This window comes from Sus scrofa, chromosome 3 (genome assembly GCF_000003025.6).
Source record: "Sus scrofa isolate TJ Tabasco breed Duroc chromosome 3, Sscrofa11.1, whole genome shotgun sequence".
In the NCBI taxonomy this organism is placed as follows: Eukaryota; Metazoa; Chordata; class Mammalia; order Artiodactyla; family Suidae; genus Sus; species Sus scrofa.
This window is the reverse complement of record NC_010445.4, coordinates 93,371,050-93,397,170: the sequence shown is the minus strand read 5'-3', so window position 1 is coordinate 93,397,170 and position 26,121 is coordinate 93,371,050. Positions and strand designations below refer to the sequence as shown.

Below are 26,121 nucleotides of genomic sequence, written 5' to 3'. Positions count from 1 at the left end.
TGTATTGTCATATATCTTTGAAACAGAAAAGTAGGAAATCACTTAACTCTCCCAGTTTCCAGAGCTCAAGCCTTTGTGGGAGAGGGGGAGAAAGAGGAGAAAGGAACAGGAAAGTTACGTTTTCAGAAGGTTTTATCCAGCCCTTTGGGTAAGCCAAATTCTTTTGGTCTTTTAAAGCTTTAAATTTTGCCTAATACCAACCATGTAGATTTTCTACTTTCGACACTGGGCCCAGCGTTACCCTCAGAAACCTCTAAAAGCCAGCAGAGAAGCACCAGGAGGCGGTGGAGGCTGAGGCAAAATGCTCTCGCCTTGGAGGTGGCCAGAACGATCTCGCACGTCGCCAAGCTACCTGATACTAAGCCGTAAACGTCTAAGCATAATTTAGTGTTTGTATTCATCTGCCGAGGCGAACAGGATAAGATTAACCCGATGAGCATTTATCATTCTGCCCGGTGTCAAAGCTATAATTTGCAAAGCCGTAGGAAGGGTTCACGCTTGGGATACATGTGCTCATCCGGCTGGAAAGATTTCTAGTCCATCCTAATAACCACAACCCCTTTCCATTTAGTTCAACCTCCGGTTGCAATGCATCTACTCCGGGTATCACCATATTATGCTGACACGGTTGTAAAGCCTGGTACTATTTTTGGCTCCTTTGTAAATGGACGCTATTAAGGCCCAAAGTCCCAAATAACAAAGTCCAAATCCCAACACTGGCCCTTGGGCTCAGAAGCCTTCAGTTGAAAGTACTATCTCGCCTATTTATTTATTTATTTATTTATTTATTTATTACTTATTTCTTTTGCCTTTTTTAGGGTTGCATCCACGTCATATGGAGGGTCCCAGGCTAGGGGTCAAATCGGAGCTACAGCTGCCGGCCTACACCACAGCTCACGCAACGCCAGATCCTTAACCCACTGAGAGAGGCCAGGGATCGAACCCGAATCCTCATGGATCCTAGTCGGGTTTGTTAACTGCTGCACCACGTCGGAACTCCTGTGTCACCTATTTGTTAGCTATGCGCCTATGACCCTGCTGCTTCATCTCTATTCACCTCAGTTTTCTCATCTGTAAAAGGGGGATAGCATCTGTTTTGCTGGTTTCAGAATGCCTGCGAAGAACTACTAAGAAAATATATGTGGAAGCTCACAGTAAACTATTAAGAGCCACATGGAGGAGTTCCCGTAGTGGCTCAGTGGTTAACGAATCTGACTAGGAACCATGAGGTTGTAGGTTCGATCCCTGGCCTTGCTCAGTGGGTTAAGGATCCAGCATTGCTGTGAGCTGTGGTGTAGGTTGCAGACGCGGCTCAGATCCCGCGTTGCTGTGGCTCTGGTGTAGGCCGGCAGCTACAGCTCTGTTTCCACCCCTAGCCTGGGAACCTCCGTATGCCACAGGAAGTGGCCCTAGAAAAGGCAAAAAGACGGAAAAAAAAAAAAAAAAAAAGAGCCACAAGGAGTGAGGGTGGGGGATAAATTGGGAGGATGGGATTAACACATACACACTACTATGTATAAAACAGACAACCAACAAGGACCTACTTATAGCACAGGGAGGTCTACTCAATGTTCTATAGTAACCTATACGGGAAAAAGGAATGGATATATGTATAACTGACTCACTTTGCTGTACGCGTGAAACTAATACATTATAAAACAACTATACTCCAATAAAAAATTTTGTTTTTGTTTTTTAGGGCTGCACCCACGGCATATGGAAGTTCCCAGGCTAGGGGTCCAATCGGAGCTGTAGCTGCCAGCCTACACCACAGCCACAGCAACGCCAGATCCGAGCCGCTTCTGTGACCTACACCACAGCTGACAGCAACACCAGATCCTTAACCCACTGAGCAAGACAAGGGATCGAACCTATGTCCTCATGGATGCTCATCAGATGTGTTAGCCACTGAGCCATGATGGGAACTCCTCCAATAAAATTTTTTTTTAAATAGAAAAAAAAAAAAAAAAAAGCCACAGGAATGTTATCTTGTATCCAAAGTCCAGGGAGCTCAGCTTTTGAATCCCACCCGACACTGAACTCTCCCCTGGCATTTCCTGCTACACTATTTATCTCAGCCCTTGATCTATTCTTGTATTGTTACTGAACTATTTCCCAGTCAGGAACATCTTCCCTCCACAGAGCCTAGCAGGGCTATAAGCCCAGCAGGCTCTACATTCTCAATATCACGCATGGTCTGGTAGAGCTGAGAGGACAATCTGACCCTCCTGGTACCACATTTCTATAAGAAATTCTTCCCAAAGCTTCCTTACTGTCCAAAGTTATATTCACGCTCTAATAAGGGGACTGCTCACCAAAAGGCAGGGCTTTCTCTTTAGAAGAAGAGGGCACACTGATAAAGTGCTTAAAGATGCCAGGAGTATGGCCCCATTACACACAAGACCCCAGGGGCTCCTCACGTCAGGGGAACCCTGCCGAGAGACCCCAGCGAAGGAAAAAAAATTTCCCCATGTACTCACTTTAGTTAAGGAGTTCTCATAGGGAAAAATCTTGCTGGGCATATTTGCAAATGAGGCAGCCTTTTGTTTGATGCCTGAAGGAAATAAGGCATCCTCCAGGTGTTCAATTTCTCCTGGGGAAGATACACTTTGAGGAGAGAGAATTCTTTCCTCGGGGCCTCTTGAGAGCTTTCCCACACCAAGTCAACAGCTAGTAGTGCTTTACCTGATCTCTGTAAACCAGCGTGCTGGGACTTGATCGCGGTTTGTCTTTAAATGAGTAAGTGGCTATTTGCTTCTTTAACAAGTCCAAGAAGTCAGGAGGCATGTACTGGGGAAGGTCATTTGGTACTGGATCGTTTCTTTGCACGAGAGGTGGTTTTCCCCGTCCTTCGTTTTTAAAACCGTAGGTTGCTATCACTGGATTTAATAGAGATTCTTCAATAAAGGTTTTCAAGTGGTAAGTGCCAGGATTAGGAGTGTTCTGGGGAGGAGTGACATCATTTTTCAGGTCAGTGTGTACACTGGTAACATCTTCTAAAGCATCATTCTTGGAAAGGCCACCTCTAAGTGGCCTTTTTTAAAGTTTAATTATTTATTTATTTATTTTTTTCTTTTTTTCTTTTTGTCTTTCCTAGGGCAGCTTCCCACGGCATATGGAGGAGGTTCCCAGGCTAGGGGTCGAATTGGAGCTGTAGCCGCTAGCCTACACCAGAGCCACAGCAATGAGGGATCCGAGCCGCGTCTGCGACCTACACCACAGCTCAAGGCAACACCAGATCCTTGACCCACTGAGCAAGGCCAGGGATCAAACCCGCAACCTCATGGTTCCTAGTCGGATTCTTTAACCACCGCGCCACGATACGAACTCCTAAAGTTTAATAAAATTCTTATCGAATGTAGTAAACGCTCCCAACAGAACAATATTTCAAGGCAAGCATGATGATTTCCTCCTTTTTGAGACAACTGCTAAGTTATAACAAATGGGTTATGGCCATAAAGTTTTAAATTTTAAAAATTTTCAAAATGTAGTTTCAGAGATACTTAAACTTGAGATTCAGTTTGACTATAAATGTCAGGTCTTTCATGGAACTCCTCAGGCTAAGTTTCATGACTAAATAGAAGTTATCCTACTTCTGCTGAGTCGATACCACATGTTTCTTTCTAGCCCTAAAGAAAGGATAGTATCATGAGACCGAGGATGAACTGGTAGAACACAGGGTCTCATCAGTCCTGTAAGAGGTTTGGTACTTTCAAATCACAACCACAGGATGGCTGAATGGCCAGACCTGACAGTTCGGTTACCATTGTTTTTGGGGCCATCTTTCTACTGAGCTCTCAGCTCAGGTCCACCATTGAAACTGATTCAATTCCAAGATGGCTTTGGTCCCTGGGCCCCTCTGCTGCAGAAAGGTACGAATAGAAAATATTTCTACCACATAGAAACGATATATCTCGAGAGGGGGATCTTTGGATCACCTTTGTTTCATATCTTACCACCTTGTTTTCATATATTGACCACGTTAATAAAAGTTATCACAGGCTCTTACTTTTTTTCTTTTTAGGGCCCCACTTGGGCCATGTGGAGGTTCCCAGACTAGGGGTTGAATCAGAGCTGCAGCCACTGGCCTATACCACAGCCACAGCAACTTGGGGTGTGAGCCAAGTCTGAGACCTACACCACAGCTCATGGCAACACCAGATCCCCAACCCACTGAATGAGGCCAGGGATCAAACCCGCATCCTTATGGATCCTAGCTGGATTTGTTAACCGCTGGGCCATGAAGGGAACTTCACAGGCTCTTACTTTTTATCTAACATAAAAACTGAAACCAAACTCCTTTCTAGAGTGCATGCTTTTTCTTCCTTGTGTAATCTCACCAAGATCATAAGCTAGATTGACTTTATCAAGATATCCTGTAAAATACCTAGATCCCTAGAGTTTTTTTTTTCCTAGAGTTGTTTTACTTCCAAGATTTTATTGCACTCCAAATTTAATTTCTCAGTCACATGTAGATACCAAAACTATAAGTATGAAATGAGGCTCACATAGATTTGAATAACCATTGTTTTCTGACAATTAAGTAATAGTAAGACTGATTAAAACACTAATAGGAGTAAGAATAATTTGAAAAGAAAAGGCTGAAAATATACGTACTGTTAATGCTATTCTCCACCATCCTTCTCTTTCCAAAGATGATGTCTTCTGGGTTGGTTTCTATTAATAAACATAAAATGTGCTTATTCATTTGAGAAGTGATCCCTGGAAGTTAAATATCACTTATAAAACATTTTTTTTTAAACTTTTTTGGCTTTTAGGGTTGCACCCATGGCAAATGGAGGTTCCCAGGCTAGGGGTCCAATCAGAGCTGTGGCTGCTGGCCTACGCCACAGCCACAGCAACTCGGGATCCGAGCCGCATCTGCAACCTACACCACAGCTCACAGCAACACTGGATCTATGACCCACTGAGCAAGAGATCAAACTGTAACCTCATGGTTCCTAATCAGATTCATTTCCACTGTGCCATGATGGGAACTCCTATAAAACATTTCTTGAAGAAACTAATACCTGCACCAAACTGGTCAGCCTGAATTAAGATAAAAGCTACATAATGATAAATTTTGCCTGTAATACTCCAAGAAATTGATATTTTATGATCTTAAGTACTTTTTAAATATCTAAATTTCCTTTGGGTAATAGAATAATAAACATCCCTATCTTAGATGTCATAATGATAATTAGAGGTGATAAAATTCGGTGCTCTTAGGGAGAAAAGAGTTGTGTAAATCCAAAATTGTATTAGTACAGTTGTTATTAAGACTTACGAGGAGTTCCCGTTGTGGCACAGTACAAATGAATGCAACCAGTATCCATGAGGATGTGGGTTCGATCCCTGGCCTCGCTCAGTGAGTCGGGGATCTAGCGTTGCTGTGAGCTGTGCTATAGGTCGCAGACACAGCTCGGACCTTGTGTTGCTGTGGCTGTGGTGTAGGCAGGCAGCTACTGCTCTGATTGGACCCCTAGACTGGGAACCTCCATATGCCATGGGTGCAGCCCTAAAAAGCAAAAAAAAAAAAAAAAAAAAAAAAAAAAGACTTACAGCTCAGGGGGCTCAAGGTAAAAATGTATAGTAATAAAATTAATGTATGTGATATAGGGATGCAAATTCCTGGAGATATGGCAAATATTGGAAACTGCCATTTCCTGGATTTACTTTTGCTATCAAATATGTATCCTATAAGCCAGCTGTGACCTGAAGAGGTAGAATGACAGAGGAACCAGACAGACTTGAGCTTGAACTCCAGGTCGGCCACTGGCTAGGAGCACTAGGCAAGTTAACTCTCAGGAACCTAAGCTTTCTCATAGGAGTACAAAAAAGGCACCAGTGCTGGCATGAAAATAAGGCATCATAAAGACTTGTACCCACAACCAGGGCTCAGTAAATGGAAGCTTTTATTTTTAACATCTCATCTGCTATGAAGCAGATTATTTTGATGTTCTTCTGTTTCCAAGGATGCCCATCTTCCACAGTAAGTATTCTACACCCATTTATCATCCCGCATTTGTTTCAGCCTCACTGTTGGCAGCACAGGTTATTTTTTCTTTTTGTCTTATTTCCATTAGGTAAAATCATTGAAATATTGAGTTCTAGTTGCATTTGGAATGCTCTTATTATTACTGCAAAATATAGGTTATCTCAAGCCACAAGGCATTACAAGTAACAAAATCTAATCAGTAAACTGATGTAATTCATTCTTTCAGTCTAGCAACTCATATCCATTTTACTTATAGGTACCTCTGTATTTCAGTTTTACCTTGAAATATATGTATTTCCCTTAAAAAAAAAAAAAAAAGTTCTTTCGTATGCACCAAGTCTGAATTTCATCCTATCATTCCCTTCTTGAGATGTATGTTGAATCTTTTCTGTTGCACATTTATAGTCACAGAAATCAAACTTTTTCAGGCAGGTCAAGACAAATCTCCACCTCTATCTAAGACCAGGAAATGAGGTGGGAAGGGAGAAGTAAACATGATACTCGCAAAGGAAGGTAATTGGCAGCTGCTGTTTTGTTTTGCCGGACAGGTGATCTAAACTTCACCTATCTCTCACTTCAAATCCACTTTGGGGACGAATCACTTTACACAAAATAGGCTGAATATCTCCTGCCCAAATTTATTTACACAAACTAAACAAAGATAGTTTCAACTATTTCATAAATAATAAAACGGGAAGTCGGGCAAAAACGTGTCCAATAGGCTAGGGAAGGAAAAACGCATTCTCTCGGCAGAAGAGGGGACAATCAAAGAATTCTAATAACCCTATTAGTTGTCCGGCGTAATTAATGGTAGTTAAGAAGGGGGAGAAACAACACGGAAACCAAAGAGCGACTGGGAAGGATAAGAGAGAGCCAAAGAGGAAAGCAAACGAAGTGGCGCTCAAATACTGATTAGGAAAAAAGGATGCAGGTATAGCCACGAGGGCCGGGAGAGAACGGTAGGGAGAACCGAGGGGTGCAAGGGCCTGGGATTAGAGAGAGGTGGGATTTTTGGCGGAGGAGCCCGGTTGAGGGGAACGGTGTTCGGTGTGGTGGGGTCGGTGGAGGAGGAAGGCAGTACCGAGGCTAAGGAACCACAATGGCCACGCCTCAGGTCTTCCCTTACGGCAGTGGAGGTCACGGTGATGGTTGGCTGCTCCATGGCGGCCTCCTAGCTCCCTGGGCCGAGGCTGGCGTTCGGTTGCCTGGAGGCGCCTGGGTTGTCCTGCTCCCGAGCATGCGCAGGAGACCCTGGCTCCACTGGTGGGGGAGGGGAAGCAGGCACATGGGTGGAGTCCGAGGAAATGGTTCGAGGCCGTCGTACACATGCCTCCTAAGAAAATTCAGAGGGCTCTGGAGTCGCCAGAGAGCCCTCGATAAGTATCTGCGCCAAGGGAGCCTTGCAAAGGCGGCTTGTAAGGGCTAAAGCGTCCCATGATCTCCAAAGGCCTTTTCCCTAATAACCCCTAGGCAAGGAATCAGCATGCTTGCTAAGACAAAAATCAGTCTTAGCAACCACTTTCTAAGATTGTTTCTAAACTCCTCCAGATGGAAATTCTAGGTGTCACTTTGAGAAGTGAGCCCTAGACACAAGAAGCTGTGAAACCACAGACCACTGTTTACTGTCTTTATGGACCCTTTTCATTTTTGATCTCTTAGCTGTAGCTTCTCAGCCTATTAACAACCCTATGAAGTAGGTATTAATCCCATGTTACTTAATGAGGAAACAGGCTTCCTTGGACAATCTAGCACAGCTGATTTCACATCACAGAGAAATGGCAGAGCCAGAGTTAAAACCCAGGTCCCACTGCCCACTTCACCCTGGAGTTTCCGCTTCCTTTCACACTTTTAAGAAAAATGTGGATTCAATTCTTCCTCACCCCCTTTCCTAAAACCATCTTAATCTTTCAGTTAAAATTGCACTTACTAAATAAACCAGTGATCGATCCAGTTGCCAAATCCAGTGGGGATTTTTCAAGCTCTTAGCAAACCTGACCTCCATTTGTCATTGCTGCATTGATTGTTCCTTTCTGGAATCCCTCTTCTCCCTTAACTACCAGGATTTGAAAGCTGGCTGCAATTGCTGTGATTTATTGTGCTTCTGTCTTAAAGAGGTGATAATAAATTGGCACCCACATGGGATGATTATGATTAACTTGAGTGAAATATTTGGAACCATGTCTGGCACAGTGCATTCAATAAATTATCATTGCCTTCAGAACAAAACCAAAATTTCCCTCATTAGAACTCGATGGTCTGCTGTATTTGCAGATCCCACACATGCCACCTTCACATTTTTTTGTATCCCCCAATTTTAAACATATCTAAAGCACAGGTTTTTGTCCTAATTCTGAGCCCTTTGAACACAAGAATTAAAACATTTGTTTCCTTTCAGAAATAAAACCAGAGGATGGACTATAGCAGTGCTTTTCAAAAATTAATACGCATGCAAAATAGCTGGAGAAGTTAAAACATATTCTGATTGAGATTCTAGGACAGAGCCTAACATTTGACATCTTTTTTTTTCTTTTTTTTTGTCTCTTTAGGGCCACACCTGCGCATATGGAAGTTTCTAGGCTGGGGGTTGAATTGGAGCAACAGCTGCCTATCACACAGCCACAGCCACGCAGGATCTGAGCCATTCTGATCTACAGCTCTGAGCAATGCTGGATCCTTAATTCAGTGAGAGGCCAGGAGTCAAAACTGAATCCTCATAGATCCTAGATAGGTTCTTAACCCGTTAAGCCACAAAGGTAACTACTTAACATTCACATTTCTAATAAGCTCTCAGATGATTCTGTGGGTGTTTTTGAGTAACAAGAGACAGGAGTATTCCACTAAATTTCTCCTAAAATACGGGGATTCTAAATTCATTTAATGTAGCCTTTAAAAAAAGGGAAAAAGAAAATGGGGCGGGGAGCCAGGCACCAGGTTTGAAATCAAGAACTGAAATAGTTAAGAGCAAGAAGTAAAAAAACAGAACTTTCACAAGTGATTAAGCCAGTCCATCACTATGCTTAATTTCATTTTCTCATTTTGGCTGAGCCTGTAAAACTGGCTCAGCAGACTAGGGACTGGTACCCTAGAGACTAAATGAATATGATGAAAGGTACAGTGAAGTCCAGAAACCCATACATGGTATGGAATATAAGGGAACACCTAGATGAGAAGACAGTTTTGTGTCTCAAAAATAGAAACAGCATGGGTCATCCATTTCAAGGACTTTACCAGTAAGACTAAGTATGTAGAATAAACAAAAAGGTCCCTTTAAGACAACATTGTTTTGCACATCACTGAGAAGAGTTTAAGATTTTCAGATATATAACAGGCAGTTTTTAAAAGTGAGAGAGTCTTGTGAATACAAGACTACATTAAGTAGAGACCAATGAATGGTGCTTTTGCTATGCATCAGATCTTTAATAAGAATTCTAGATTAAAGGAGTTCCTGTTGTGGCTCAGCGGGTTTAGAACCCAACTAGTATCCATGAGGATGCAGGTTCAATCCTTGGCCTCACTCCGTGGGTTGAAGGATCCCGCATTGCTGTGGTGTAGGCCTGCGGCTATGGCTCCCATTCAACCCTTAACCTGGGAACCTCCACATGCCTTGGGTGCAGCCCTAAGAATACTCTAGGTAAAAAGTACATATTCTAGGATCATTTTTAACTGCAACTGATTGTCTTGGTTAGATTTATTGTAGAGCAGACATGCTAAAGTATTGAGAAGAAGTATTACTGTGATCCTAAAAATAAGATCTGGAAAGTTTTGAAATAAGATTATGTAAAACTATGCTAAATGCTTTACCTAACATTATTATATAAAAACCAAATTAGAAACCAGCTGGCTAAGTTATACCCATTTTACAAGTAAAGTAACTGAGGCTCAGGTAATATCGACTTTTTCAAGGTTATGCACAACAGTGATCTGAATAACACTGCAATAAAACTTGAGAGCCCATGTTTAATATTCTGGGCATTACTGTGCCAACACATCAATTTCCTCCCACCAAATACCTATTTTGGCCTTCCTTTTGACTAAACTCTGAAGGTCTTCCTATTTGATTGATCAATATGTAATATTAATATTATATTAATATAATTGATTTCTGTAACTGCCCTTGTCCCATCTTACTTAACTCTTCCTTCACTGACCATCCAGTTTTCCAACAGAACTAATTAACAGTGGTATTAAAATAGTCAAAGATGGGCCAAACAGACTGCCTCTTGGGAAATTAAAAATCTTGTAAAGCTATAATAATCAAGGAACAATTATACTTAAATGTTTTAATCTTGGCTCTGGTTTGCTATGGAATCTTTCATTAAGTATTAAAAAGGTAGTTAGAAAAAACAAACAAACAAACCCTGATAACCACCTTTTGAGTAGCTTAAATTACTGAGAAAGCAATGGTTCAGAAGCAAGCAAAAACTAAAACAAGTGTTTAGTTACTGTCAATCCACTACTAAAGACACCTTTTTGTAAAACATGCTGCAGATAAGCAGGCACAACGGCAACCTCTTTTTGGTAGTACAATTAAAAGGTACAGTGAAACATTAGCATGTAGAGGTAAAACATAATGACCCTTCCCCAAATTTGGATTTTTGTTTTAAACACATTTTTGTTTTTAAGTCACCTCATGACTAAAGTCAGTATGAATAAATGGATGCTGAAATTTAAACACAATTTTAGATAGTCAAAAAAAGCACTTGGCTAAATTATACCAAGTAGAAACCACCTCTACATTTGAATGTTAAAATTATTCCACCTCAACAATTAAATGACTCAGATTCAGAGCAACAGTTGGGTAAATTGTAATTTTTTTATTGGAAAACAAATATACAACTTGGAATGGATTTGAGGCAAATTGTGCCATAAGCAGATTTTCTTTAAGTGGCTAAAACAAAGTTTAAAAAGCAAGTAACAATAAAAGAAAATGTTTCTGGTACAGGACCAGCAGTACAAAAAAATAGTGTACGAGTACCTGGATAAAACACCCGTTTTGCAATAGTGCAACTTTTAAGTACATATTGTTGACTGTCCATAGTCCACGCAGAGTTACAACTCCACACTTTAACAACAACATGCTGACAGTTCCTAAAGAAAACTACTTAAAAAAAAAAAAGGCATAACCCAGATGTTCCCTCATTTGACCAACTCCATCTAAGTTTAGATGTGCAGAAGGGCTTAGATATATCCAGAGTAAGCCACATGCAACATGTTACTTGATCAATTTTCTAAAATAAGGTTTCAGGACAATGACAGTAAGATAAGGGAAGAAAACATGGAGGAATGAAGTCCTAATTACTATACATGCATATTTTTTTTTTTTTTGACAGTAGGGGAAACCTTTTACAGATAAGTTACAAACAAAGAAAAGGCAAATAAACAATTTTGTACAAGAAATTTAACACATTCTGTACAACGTCTTCACTTTGCTGTCATCATTTGTACAAACTCTGAAAAAGAAGAAGTACACAAAATGTTGAGTCAATGGCAAAAGTCTGACAAAACCAATCTATTCAATCACTGAGCAGTCTCCATTCCTCTTTCCCCAAAATTACCAAGTACAGCAGACAGCTAATTTATTGCCATGGCTAGATCTTCATATACCAATTTTTATTAATGAACAAACCAAATCAATGCTTTAGATGAGCTATTATAAATAAAAACCATTCTTGCTCCTACTTAAGTACCATTATGACACTTTTTTTTTGTCTTTTCAGGGTCGCACCCAAGGCACATGGAAGTTCCCAGGCTAGGGGTGGAATTGGAACTGCAGCTGCCAGCCTATACCACAGCCATACCAGATCTGAGCGCATCTGTGACCTACACCATGGCTCACGGCAACGCCACAGTGAGCAAGGCCAGGGATTGAACCCACATCCTCATGGACACTAGTTAGATTCACGACCTGCTGAGCCACAACAGGAACTAACCACATGTGATACTTTTGAACTGAAGTAGGTGTAAACAATTTCAGACTTGGAGCCAACTAAAGGAGGGAAAGGAGAATCCAAATAAAGAAATGAAGTCATCTTAATTAGGATCTTGAAACTTTAATGTGCATGTGAAATTACCTAGGAATCTTGTTAAAATGTAGATTGTAGGTAAAGGGGTAGGACTTTACAGTAAATAGCTCTAAAAATTGCTCAGGTGACAGTGATGGTGCCTAATCTGCAGACAGTACTCTGAATAGCCAAAGGTTAGTAAATTATCAATAACTGGTTTTTGGAGATTTTTTTGGGCCACGCTCAAGACATGTGAAAGTTCCCAGGCCAGGAAAGAACCTACAACACAGTAGTGACCTGAACTTTTGCAGTGGCAACACCAGATCCTTAACTTGTTGTGCCATAAGGACCTCAATAACTGTTTTAGCATCTTCATTTCTCTTAATTCTGACCTATCAGACATTGTACAAACACCTCTACATTTAAGTCAAAGCATAAAATAAGGCCGTGAGAGTAAAACACTTACCTTCATAGTTTACTTGACCATCACCATCAATATCTGCTTCCCTGATCATTTCATCAACCTCTTCATCTGTTAACTTCTCTCCAAGGTTTGTCATCACATGGCGAAGCTCTGCTGCACTAATATAGCCATTGCCATCCTACAGAAATGTTCAGCAAAATGTCTAAGCAAAACTATAGGTGTAATATAATAAGTTGGAATAAAAGTTTATTAAACTCCACATTAGGGAGCAAAATACAGAAACCTATACAAACGAAGAGAATCTACAAGTAATGACCTATAAATTAAATGTCACTGAGAGTCAAGCAGGATACCATATATTGAAATCACAATTTCTTAGTTTCAAAGTCAAGTGACATCTCTTTGCCACAAAATTATAATGCAATGTGTTAACTACGAAAGCTCCATTTATACTGAATTCTTAGGTCTTGATAGCTTTTCATCCTCAAATTAAAATTTAACAGATCCTGTCTTTGAATAATTACCTTATCAAACACACGGAATGCTTCTCTAATTTCTTCTTCACTGTCTGTATCTTTCATTTTTCTTGCCATCATTGTCAGAAATTCTGGGAAGTCAATTGTGCCGTTACCTGAAACAGTTTAGTTGAAACATTACAACAGAACTTAAATGCCACTTCTTCAACTCCCCCTTCTCAAACCCTAAAATTAAAAAGACCTACCATCAGCATCTACTTCATTAATCATGTCCTGTAACTCTGCTTCTGTGGGATTCTGCCCAAGAGACCTCATTACAGTTCCCAATTCCTTTGTTGTTATAGTTCCATCACCATCCTTGTCAAATAGTGAAAAAGCTTCTTTGAACTCTGTTTCAAAGAGAGACCACAATTCAAATGTACAGGTTAACAATAAAAAGGTAACCCCCTTGGAGTTCCCGTCGTGGCGCAGTGGTTAAGGAATCCAACTAGGAACCATGAGGTTGCGGGTTCGGTCCCTGCCCTTGCTCAGTGGGTTAATGATCCGGCGTTGCCGTGAGCTGTGGTGTAGGTTGCAGACGCGGCTCGGATCCTGCGTTGCTGTGGCTCTGGCGTAGGCTGGTGGCTACAGCTCCGATTTCGACCCCTAGCCTGGGAATCTCCATATGCCGTGGGAGCGGCCCAAGAAATAGCAACAACAACAAAAGACAAAAAAGACAAAAAAAAAAAAAAAAAAAAAAAGTAACCCCCTAAATGAAATGTATTAAATCAACTCTCAAAGAAAAGATACACACACACACAAAATGGGATTTTGATTCCTGAAGGATTTGATGGGAAAACTGTTAATTTCAAATACCTTTAATTATAATGCTCATATTGATCTACCAGGGAGCTTTCTTCACCTTAAATCTTACAGGGAACTCCAAAATTTAGATCAGATAAAAGTCAAATTATTGTTGAAGAAGCCAAAAAAAAAAAAAAAATCAAAGCCCTAAACACCTGGGCTTCTATTTTCTGCTGAAGCTGCTCTGCTCAACTCAATTCAAAATTACAGACCTACAAGTTCCCGTGTGGCACAGTGGGTTAAGGGTCTGGGGTTGCTGCAGCTGTGGCATAGATAATGCAGGTTTCAAGTGCAGCAGAGGTTCAATCCCTGGCCAAGGACCTTCCACAGGCCATAGCTGTGGCCAAAAAAACCCAAAAAAAACAAAAAAAACAAAATACAGATCTAACCTACACTCAGATTACTGGTATCAAAAACATATTTCTATATGGCAACTATACTATTTGTAGTAATCCTCAAAATTGAAATTAAGTCTATTTGATTACCTACTTAAAAACAAACAAACAAACAAACAAAAAACCTTTAAACTTCAGAATAACATGTAATAAGCCAGTTTCCTTTTCTGGAAGATAGGAGGCAGTATCACCAAATAATATATAATGATGTTAACCATGGGATAACCAAGATATGAATGGCCCGGTTTTGTTTTGTTTTTCTTTTTTTCAGGGCCACACCCATGCATAAGAAGTTCCAGGCTAGGCGCTGAACTGGAGACACAGCTGCAGGCCTACACCACAACTCACAGCAATGCCGGATCCCCCACCCACTGAGCAATGCCAGGGATCGAAACCACATCCTCATGGATACTGCTAGTCAGATTCTTTTGCACTCCGCCATGAAGGGAACTCATAAATGGCTAGTTTTAACTAAGTGCTGTATCACTGAAAACAAAAGATAATTTAGGCCTTTCTTCAGAATATAAAATCCCAAGCTTGTAATGGAGTAAAATACATAACTGCCTAAGATCTTAAAGATCGTCTTATGAAATTATGTTGCTTTTAATTCACCACTAGATTATATAGAAAGCTACTGGAGCAACAGTCCAGAATATGGAAACTAAAGCAGAGATTTAACTTGGTAGTGCAAAGGCATATATATACATTAATAACAAAGCTAGTAAAGATATTAGACCTTATCAGCAAGCAAATACATAAGCATGAAGCATAGAAACTAAATAAAAGCAGACTTTGGAACTCAACTTCCTGGGCTAAAAATGTTCATCCACCTCTGCTATTTACTAGTAATATAAACTTGGGCAAATTTTCTGCCTCAGCTTCCTCATTTTAGTTAAGAGAGGATAATTGCACCAACTTCCTAAATTTAGGAATTAGTATCAATAAAGCACTTAAAACTATGCCTGGCAGGTTAAGTACTTAATAAATGTCAAGAAAAAGATGATTGTGGAGTTCCCGTCGTGGCACAGTGGAAAGGAATCCGACTAGGAACCATGGGGTTGCAGGTTCCATCCCTGGCCTCGCTCAGTGGGTTGAGGATCCGGGGTTGCCATGAGCTGTGGTGTTGGTCGCATACGAGGCTCGGGTCCTGCGTTGCTGTGGCTGTGGCTGTGGTGTAGGCTGGCAGCTACAGCTACAATTAGACCCCTAGCCTGGAAACCTCCATATGCCGTGGGTGTGGCCCTAAAAAGACAAAAGAAGGAAAAAAAAAAAAAAAGAAAAAGATGATCTCATTTTTTCTGGAGCATCCAAAAATACACTGAAAAACTCTTGACCCTCTCTTGGTTTTCGAAACAGCACTTCTACCACTGCCAAAGGCTCTAGCTCCTATTTGTCTCCCACATGTTGATGCGACCAACATGTTATGCTTTTTTCTCTCCTTGGCCACTTCATGTATGCGCACTTATAACAAAGACTTTCCTACTTTAACACCACTTATCTCTCTCAACATAATACCTTTATTTCTGACTTGCTACAGGACATCTCCCCTGGCTGACCTCAAGCAACAAAACCTAATGAAAATGAATTCTATCTATACTCCCTAGAAACCCTAGGAATGAATGCAAGCAAAAGCCACCTTAAATCTTCCCCTTGAATCCTGTCAACAAGTCCCGTTGAACTCTTATTTAAATTCTGCCTCATTCTTTTTTCATCTCTACATCCAGCATTTTTGGTTCACTGCCCCATCATTTTTCATCTGCACTATCACAATAGCCTTCAAATGGGTTATTTAAAATTACCCAAAATATCTGGGTCCTATTACCTTTTTGGATTATTACATTACTTTCTTCTGCTTCAATTCTTTTAATTGCTTAGCTTTAGACCAAAGCCACACATAGGAAGTAGCATAGTTCCATTTAAATATTACTTGTTTTCAGACGAACTTGCCTACTACAGAAACTTAGTGCCAAACTACTAACTGATCTTATGAAAACATACAGTACCTAAATCAACCCAGTAACAAAAATAAATCAGTTAAGAACTACAAATAGCAGAATTTGATGAAAACATTTCTATTGTACTCAGGCTTAAAAAAAAAAAAGGGGGGATGTATATACTGTCTAGGAATATACAAACTATAAGGGTTTGAACACATTAGCATCTATCACCTAATAACTTAGCCTCCAAAAATATTAAAGTATTTATTTACATCACATCTTCTACTATAACTTGGCTACAGGTATCACTTAACACAATTGTGTGCAAAAATTCCCAGGGTAACTAGCTATAATCATTTTACTAAATGAATTAAAGACAAATTGTTTAATTCATGCTACAAGTTTATATATGTGTTCTAAATTTCAAGAGCTTTAAAAATCTAATCTCTTAAAATGTTTGCTGGAATTAGTGAAAAGCAGAAAACCTTCTATGCCTCAACTACTGTTTATGGATACAAAAAGGAACAAATGGAAACTCCCTGAATTAAACTCAAAAGTACAATTTAAATTCACCTGCCTTTACAACTCACCACCTGTGCTTCAGAGCTAATTTAATCTTCATGTACAGAAGTGTATTGCTCTGAACACAAATCCCTGTGAATGACTTGAAATATAAACCCAAGAATCAAAAGTATGAAACAGGTCCCAAATGTCACCAGATATCGTCAACATAATTGATGGAACCTCTCCAAATCCATTCTAGTTATGCCCAAGTTGAAACTTTCAGGACTCATACTATTACTTGTATTTATTTGTTCACTACTAGCAACCCCAGGATTCCTATTTATCACATAAATCTATAATTTCATTACAACAGGCTATCATGAAACAATTACAACACCAACAACTAATGACATCCTGGCAAAGTCATCGACAAAATTAACTTGCTAGTGATGTTATGCTGGACTATCCTAGATTGCTCTTTAAGACCAGGGCAACGTAAACGATTCTGGTAACTTCACCTAAACAGCATACTTTTTTTCTAGACCAATTTGTTAGTGAAACTTCAAATCTGAAATAGTAATGATTATCATATGAAGATAAAGCTAGCTAAAAAGTACCTTAGTATACTCAGCCTTGCATTATATGTATGAAGCTTACTAACTTTTTTTTTTTTTTAAAGAACGCAGGTCTAAGACTAAAATGTTACTGGTTACCAGCAATTAACGATTTTCCAAATTAAAAAAATTTCTTGCCTTCAGCCCAAAGGTGGACACTGAAATATACCAAATTTAAAAAGAAGGAACTTTGGAAAGAGGCAAAATCAATTTTTAGGAACTCTATTCTGAGTAGGTACTGTTCTAGAACATATCTGTGTAGCATACCTCTTGAAAATTTATCTATTCAAGAAATATTTATTCAGTCCTAATTGTGTGGGAGGTAATGGAGTACAAGAGTTAAGGTCTCTGACGTTACAGGGTTTTTATTTTAGGAGCATAAAAGCTTTGGCTCCTCTACCTTAAAAATTAAAAGTTCACTAAAACCCTGGGGTCCAAGGAACAGCTTTAAAAGTCCAGGAAAAGGGAGAATTGGCAGAGATTGTAGAATAGATTTTTCTACCCCTCCCACTAGAAATTTAATTGTACTACAGAAACCAATGAAAAGACAGAACTTATAGACAAGGTTCCCATGAACTACAAGTATTCTTGAACAAAAATGCTATCAACTATTGAAGATTGTTCCTCTTGTATTTAACAGACACAAAGTACTTTTTAAAAGAGCTGTATGTGTATTTGGGAGAGGAGTAATGAGCATCAACTATGTGATAAGCCTCTTGAGTAATATATCTTCTAACCTAAAATGAACATGCTATGCCATATGGAACTACCTGATTGGGAATACCAAGAAATCAAAGGCAATGAAGGCAGGTGTGTTAAAGCAGCTAAGAATTTAACACTGCAAATAACAGGTCAAGCCAGTTTCTCAAGGAGACATTATATTAAAAACTACTCCGGAATAACTTACATGTCATTGATACATTTTAAAATAGTATAACTGAACGAATTATTTCCAAATCTTTGCTTAACTACTTCAAACACATCTAGTACATGCAAATTTACCAACCCTGAAAAGCAAATCCACAGTTCAAGTCAAACACACACAGCAAGAACTAAAAATAAAACCTGCTTAAGTATACTCCTTAATGGTAATAGTTTTTTACCTTATTTAGTTCTATCAAATATTAATTGTAATGAACATTTAAGAAGACTAGCATATTTCTCTGGCTCCTCCAATTTGTATATGTATGAGGAGCGGAGCTTGCTTTATTTTTGGCTGTGCCCATGACATGAAGAAGTTCCTGCACCAGGGATCAAATCCACGCCACAGCAGCAACCAGAGTCACAGTAGTGACAACACTGGATCCTTAACCTGCTGAGCCACCAGGGAACTTCAGGGGTTTAATTTAAAAGGGCGATATAGCCAAGTCCCATCTGCGTTTCTCAGTTTTCTCTAACATTAAAAAAAAAAAAAAAAAAAAAGGCTTTAATGTTTTTGGGCACTTGAAAGTCCTTCCCTACTAGGAAAAGTGGCAGTGAAAATTGCTTGATGTTTTTGTTAGTAAGTCTCCAGTCAAAATCAAGGAAAGGAGTTTGAAAAGCATTTCAACATTGCAACTAAAAAACAAAACAAAAAACCTCAAAAAATAAGTTCCCGTTGTGGCTCAGAGGTCAACGAACCCAACTAGTATCCATGAGGACATGGGTTAGAACCCTGGTCCTGCTCAGTGTGTTAAAGGATCCGGCGTTGGCTTGAGCTGTGGTGTAGGTTGCAGACGAGCTCACATCTGGCGTTGCTGTGGTGTAGCCCAGTAGCTGCAGCTCCGATTCAATGCCTACCCTGGGGAACTTCCCTATGCCACAGGAGCAGCCCTAAAAGGCAAAAAAGGAACACCACTTAGCGAGTTCCCCAACATTTTGATGTTAACTATTGAAGATTGTTCGTCTTGTATTTAACAGACACAAAGTACTTTTTAAAAGAGCTGTATGTTCTCAAAGTATTAGAATAAAATCAAAAGTACTAATTACATGGCATAATGACAAGAGGACATCAGGTTTTATTTAACAATTTCACTGCTTCCATGGCAAACCAAAGGATAAAAGATTTAAACTCATTTCAACAACCATCATTGTTTTTTAAGATAAAATTCAAATTACTACATCTGTAAAATAGAATGCTAACTTTTGGATCTAAGTTTTTCACTAAATAAATGGTTATTCTGTGACTGACCATTTATGCAATTCTAAGGTTGAAATACTTATAATCCAGGATAAATTCAATATTCCTTTTCTGATTTTACATTTCAAATTACCTATTAGTTACCATTTGGCCCACTTTTCTTATGCAGACTGATTTGGAGTTGCAGTGTTAAAAACTGACCAGAAATCAGGAAAAACAAAACAATGACCACCTCTACCAGGCTCAAAAGTATACCCACATAACCTAAAAACATGTCTTTAATTACAGTTAGCCCCATACATCTTTCACAGACAAGTTTACCTTCTCACTTGCCAAAGCAGGTTAGGTTCAATTACTGTATTACATTACACCCATCTGTTACCACCTACTACTCAAGATCGAAGTCAATTCATGCCATACAGGTAATCTTATTTTGAGAATGGCTATTCAATTTACAATAAAATTAATGGGTATTATCTAGCAAAATTATTTCTCACCTGCAATCTGCTCTTCAGTCAGTTGGTCAGCCTACAAACAGATCAAAGAGATAAGACAGGTAAGTGGGTTGAGCGTAGGTAGTTTAGCAGTTACAGAAACAAGGTTCACCTTGTCCCATTAACTTCATTTAGTTCAACATTCCTTAGTAACAGCAATAAACATATGTGGGTAGAAACACATACATCTGGCTTATCTTCAAAGCTAAGCGATCCTGCCGCAAAGTTTAAGATATAAAAATACTTTAGAAAGCAAACCTGGCATACTAGAAAGTTTAATTGGTATTCTTTTAAAGGACAGATCCAACAGAAACATTATTTCCTTCTTCAAAGTTAGGATATCCAAACTTATGCTCACCTCCTCAGATAGATATACAAGTCATTGTTACTAGAAACTGTCACTGAATCAAAAATCAAAATTAAAAATAACAAACAAACAAGGACTACATTTAAAACTCCCCTATAAATGGTTAAATACTTCGCTTGTACGTGAATGTGATCTTCCAAACCTCAAAAAAACCAAACAAAAACAACCCCCCAAAATTACTAAGCATCTATTTAAAAAAAAAAAAAAATTCCCGTCTATCAAAAAAAGATAAAAATCCAAGCAGTCCTGACTAGGGCAACATGAAAGTTACCAGGTTTTACTCCTCACCTATCATGCAGGATTCTGAATATTTGAAGTACATTATTTACAAAATGTTAAGTCCAGCTATTCATTTTCTCTTGACATTTGAAATCCCTAAGTGAGCATAAGGTTTGTGACAGAGGAAAATTACTTGGTTTACTTTAAAAAATGCAAATAACAAAGCTCCTTGTTCTTCACCTGGCCTTCATCCTTGGTCATTTCACTGCTTTCTGGTACATACATACACCCAGAGGCACTAACAAAAAACAGCCTATCTAATATTCCTGCCCACATTAACTCAAGTGTGCTATAATGGATCCAATAGCACACTTGGTATAAAAAGAAAAAAGAAAAACAAATACTGCCTGGTTTCCTTCATTTTAAATGAACACACCCCTGGAAAGGGTAGCACCTTTATACAGAATAGCAATAGATTTTCTCTAGGGGACAGCATGTGAACATTTAAGAAGAAACCCAGAAAACATAAGTTTCTTTCCCTGACCAACAATTTTGATCTGACCTTGCTGCAAACTCAACTCACTACTATTTTTTTAAAAAAGAAAAAAGCCAATGGCCTAGTAACTTAAAATTGAAGAAATGATAATTAAGCTCAAATACAGAAGTTTATAAAATTATCTACTTTTATCCTTACAAATCCCAATCCTTCAGGAAGAATTTAGTTAAAAAAAAAAAATACAGTTATAGATTGTTTTCTCCAGGAATAAGATTTAAACCCAGTAACTCCACTGAGTTAGTTTTTCCTCGTTAGAGGTTATAGACAATTTTAGTCTAATTCCATTCTGCAGGACTTTTATCTTTTCTGAAAGAAAGGCAACATAGCATGGTGGAAGAAAAAAGTATGGTGCTTTGAATCATTGCTGGGATAGTATCCCAGCTCTGCTACTTAGTAACTGTGTGACCTTGGACATGTTACTCAACCTCTCATAGTTAACTTCATTTGTAAGACACAATACTAACTTATACCTTGCAGGGTTACTGCGCAGAGCAAGTGAGAAGCTATGTAAAGGGCCAGTCCAAAGAACTCAGTGATAACTATCTTATATAAATTAACCAAAGATTCTACAATGTAATGTTAAACACCAACCTGACTAGTTCAACTTCCACAAAGGCATCAAGGCATCATCAAGCCCTGTGTAAACCCATCACATTCCATGTTAACTTTAAGATGAGAAAATCTATTTCCAAGAACTGAAGAAACAAGGTGCAAGCCTAGGGAGATGTGGCAGGAGACATCCATTTAGGACTAAATATATTAAGCCAAATGTGTGAAAGCCAAAGGAATGATTGCTATGAAACAGTGGGGTTTTTTTCTCTCAACAAGCTGGGGCGGGGGGCATTTTGGGAAGACTCATTTTTATGAAAGTTGAGATGGGCTTAGGAAGAAATTATACAAAGTTTTAATGGCCCCACACCATCCCATCCTACTGTCAGGCTATTGTCAGGCAACTGTAATCTCAGTAGAGATCACAAACAAGCTTCAAGACATGAACAGGAAACTAAGGTGTTCACATAGCCTGAAAGTACCAAATTGTGTTTACAGTGTTTCAGGAAACTTACAAAACTTTTTTGTATTTACTTCTAAACCAGAGATCAAGGTTCAAAATAACCTTAACCAACAACATTCAGATTAAAGCCTCCTAAAAAGCAAGAACATAATAAAGCTCCCTAACACTCTAATCTGTAAGCCTTTTCCAATGACATGCAAATAAATCTGGTTCTTAATTCTGTCTATGGAGAGCGGCATTTTTTTAACAGAAGAACTAGAAGAATTATACTTTTGGGAAAACTCAAGCTCATTAACGTGTGTTTTTCTCAGTAATAATTCACTAGAGAGATGACAGTTCTTACTCCTTTATTCCTACAAATATTGATACAATTCTTCCTACCGCTCTTGTCAACTCTAGAGAAAGCTTGCAGGCATCAGTATACTCTCAGGTTCCACCTCAAACTACTGGCCTAGAATCTGCATTCTGGAGAACGACAGGTGATCTGTAAACACTGAGAAAAACAGGGAGCCTACTAATCTAGACTACACGTGTTACCTCCAGGGAATTATATACCTATTAATCATTTCCCAAATGGCACTCAAAAGTAGGTATGGAGACCCTGGGAGCTTATCTAGAGAAAGCTGGTATAAAAATAATTCAAAGTTCTTATCCAAATAGATGTATGAGTCCATAGGTTTGAAATGGAACAAACTTCCTTCATTCCTGTTTACTCCAAGTGCTACTTAGATACAGCAAAAGCTTCATAAGTAAAAACTGTACAATTTCAGATATCAAGGTTATTTGTTTTACTTATATGAAAAAGTTTCTAAATTATTTCAGTACAGTGAAAACATACCTTTTATTCTGATACAACAGCACTTACAGAAACCACTAGAAGAAATTAGTTAATAAAAATCAAGGCTTTACTAAAGGGCTAATTTGGTCATCCTGGCTAAATCTAGAACTTTCTGAATTTTAATAGAGCCATAGTGAATTTCCTCAGTCTAGGTGAAACAAATCTTACTGTTTTTCCATGGAATGATTATTTATCTAGACTCAAGTGACAAAATTTCCTATCTTCTTAAAATAATTCCCCTTTCAGTGAGCATGTAGCAACTCAGGATGTGTATGTAAACCCAAGAGCCATGTGATACAAACTTATTCCACTTCCACATCTCTGACCTAATGAAGTCTTAATTTTAAACTGTCAGATCTTCTAATTATGAAGTTACCTGAAAACAATTTTCAAATTTGTTAACAATGACTATCAATTTAACTAACCCCCCCCCAAAAAACATCAATGATGCAAACATTAACTACAAAAGCTTACCATTGGCAAAAGTCCACGAAAGGGCAGATACAAATTCTATGCCTCGCCAAGAAAACCCATTTAAGCTCTTGAGAAACCTTCATTTTCATTTAAGAAATTTTAATTACTCAATTTAGAATCTTATACATGCCTATAGTGTACACCCTGTTTCACCTAAAAGATAAACTCAACCAGCATATTCAAAGTTAGAATAAAATAATTTAAGATATCAAGATGGAACGAGTACGTCAAACAAATGTGAATTCCTCTCCCCACACCCATATACAGCCTGGGTTTCAGTTGGCAAAGATTCCCAACTCCTGTTTAAGATGTCACCTTGCCTTCTGGACACACCCATCGCCTGTAACCACTTGGCAGAAGGAACCACAAAATAAGTATTGCAAATTACAGCCTTCACTTAAAAAAAAAAAAAAAAAAAAAAAAGCCAGGCAAGACCAGTGACAAGAAAATGCTTCTTAAAAATTCCCTACCCCCCAATAATACTCTTCTATCACGACAGTCTTTCACAGCCATTACTGTACAAATGAATTAAACCGAACGTTAAGATGATATGGCACTTTCTCTACGAAAATACAAGTTACTTTCATGAAGGTTAGAGCGGGGCAATACCGTGTGCGGTAACACTTCGGCGTGCACGTGAGTACTCCAGAAGAGGACGGGGACCCTTCTCAAAGGCACCCTTCCAATTGTCACAGAAGGATAAGACCAGACGTTCACAACCGAACAGCAGTCACCCCGGGGCTGGCTTTAGGTAGGTGACTGGGAAACGTCTTATAGACCTTGGCTGGAGTCTCCGGCTTTCTCTAACAAGATACGCAGTGCAAAGCTGCGCCTGACTTAATAAAGCCGTTTCTTCAACGACAGCACCGCTTAAAAAAAAATTTTTTTTTTTAAGTGTCCAGTCGGGGGGTGGAATTAGGCCCCAGGGCCCAGATGGAGTAGGAAGATCAAGATTCAACAAGCTTCCTTCGCGCTGCCAGCGGGGAGGGAAACCGCCAAGCTCTCCCTCCCCCACTCCTGCCCGACCCGCCTGCCCCGCAGCACCGCGGGCAGCCCGGACCTCCGCAGCCCTGCAGGTGCCAGCGCAGCAGCTGGGGCGCGAGCTGAGCCGAGCCGGGCGGGCGAGCGGGCGGTGGCTTGCGGCTCCAGCCCCGCGCCCGCAGCCCCGCCCCCGGCCGCTCCCCGCGCCGCGCGGGCTCGGCCCACACGGCCCGCCCGCCCGCTCGCTCGCCCCCCGCCCCTCCCGGCCCGGCACGCGGGGGCCGCGGGCTAACGTCGGCGCGGGCGCTCGCCCCGGGCCTCGCGCGCTCCCGCCCGCCCCCTCGGCGCATGGCGGCCGCAAGCGGACAAAGACGCTTCCTGGCGCCCGCAGCAACCGTCCGTTGGGCTTTTGAATCCGGCCCCGGGCTGACCTTTCAAGATGCCCGACTCAAGGCTTCTGTGTTCCCGCAACCCCCACCCTCCCGCTCTCGCCTCCCCCTGGGTGCCGGGCTGCCCCCAGCCCCGGCTCCATCCTCGTCCAGGCCAGCCCCTGAGGAGTTCCGCGGCCCCGGGGGCAGTAGGCCTGGACCCCAGCACACCAGGGGACACCTCCCTGAAGAAAATGGGGGTGGGGTAGCACCTGCGACACAACCGCCGCCGGCGCCCCCAGCCTCTAGCGCGCCATCCCCCTGGAGAAGACCATCCCTGGAGAGTGTTAGGAAGCGAGTTCCCCTGCTTTCGTCAATTCGCTTCGGCCTCTTCCCCCACAGGTCGAGCGCCGGCAGATTAGCGACGCACTCACCATGCTGCAAGCGCTACCGGTCTCCGGGACGCGACCACACAACCACTCAGCTCGCTCGCTCCACTCGGACTAATTCTCCTCCTCCGCCCCCAGCGCCTCATAAACACCTCCCTCCGCCAAATCCCTCCGCCGCACACCAGATAACGGAACATCACAAACGAGTCCCGGCCAACCCCCTCCCCTCCAACTTCTCTCGAGACCACTTTATCCACAGTTATGTGGTCGAGGATTCAGGAGATAAAGGGAAGGGGCGAACAGATGACGTAAATGGGTTTCATTCCCTCGCGAGCCGTTGAAGGGCTGGTGGAGTCGAGCCTAAGGGCACTACTTTGCGGCGCGGAAGAGCATAGTGGTGGCGACCTGCACCCCGATGGTCGTTGAACCGGTCTCTGATTGGCTGGTTCGTACCTGCAATGCGTCACTAGGGCTCGCTGCCGCCGCCGGGACGCGGTGTGGCTGCTGCCGTTGCTGCTCAGGCCGCGCTGTCCTGGCAACTGCGCCAGGCGGCGGAGTCGTCTCCCTTGCGCTTGGCTGGATAGTCTTCCTCCTCCGCCCATCCTTCCCCGCCGCAGTCACACACATTCCCGCCCCTTGTGTAGGGGTCTACGAAAACACCCTAAGCCAATAAAGAATGAAGCTACAAGACCCAGGGAAACCCGTACCCCGCGCCCACCTCCTCAGCCTTGTATTTGGGCCTCATGGAGGCCACATTCCGTGTCAAACCCATGAAAATGTGGGTAAGGCCGAACGCAGCTGCTCAGCTGATTAATCTGAAAGAATCTTCCGTGTATACTTTCCTTCAGTATCAGGGGTAATTTACCAGAAAAAAAAAAAAAAAAAGTCACTCAGAAACAACAGCATCCGAGATTCTGTGAAACTAGTCACTCTCAATAACCCCTTGATATTGTGGAATAATAGGGTTCTGACTTGGAGTGAGACCTTCGTTATGAGTATTGTTTTAGCCACTTAGAGGTATAACCTTGGATGGGTCATTTAATCTTTAGCTTCATTTATAAAATAGAGGTTATAATACCTACTTGAAAGATTACTGTAAGAATTAAAATCA

At 40.7% G+C, this 26,121-nt stretch overlaps 2 protein-coding genes across 2 annotated transcripts in view; both read right to left on the bottom strand.

The window, feature by feature from the left end:
* STPG4 (sperm-tail PG-rich repeat containing 4) overlaps positions 1-10,648 on the bottom strand; it is a 51,548-nt gene extending 40,900 nt beyond the window's left edge. The window contains exons 1-3 of the mRNA XM_003481221.4: positions 7,080-10,648; positions 4,618-4,677; positions 2,686-2,943 (exon numbers count right to left, since the gene is read on the bottom strand). Of these exons, the coding sequence (XP_003481269.2) occupies positions 2,686-2,943; positions 4,618-4,677; positions 7,080-7,160 (399 nt within the window). The 5' untranslated portion in view covers positions 7,161-10,648. The remainder of the gene's footprint in view (positions 1-2,685; positions 2,944-4,617; positions 4,678-7,079) is intronic.
* On the bottom strand, positions 10,793-25,406 carry CALM2 (calmodulin 2). The gene is made up of 6 exons (XM_003125163.4): positions 25,056-25,406; positions 19,810-19,840; positions 13,146-13,289; positions 12,949-13,055; positions 12,467-12,602; positions 10,793-11,448 (listed from the first exon to the last, which is right to left on the bottom strand). Exons 1-6 carry the CDS (start codon positions 25,056-25,058, stop codon positions 11,420-11,422), a joined length of 450 nt encoding a protein of 149 aa, XP_003125211.1. The 5' UTR covers positions 25,059-25,406; the 3' UTR covers positions 10,793-11,419.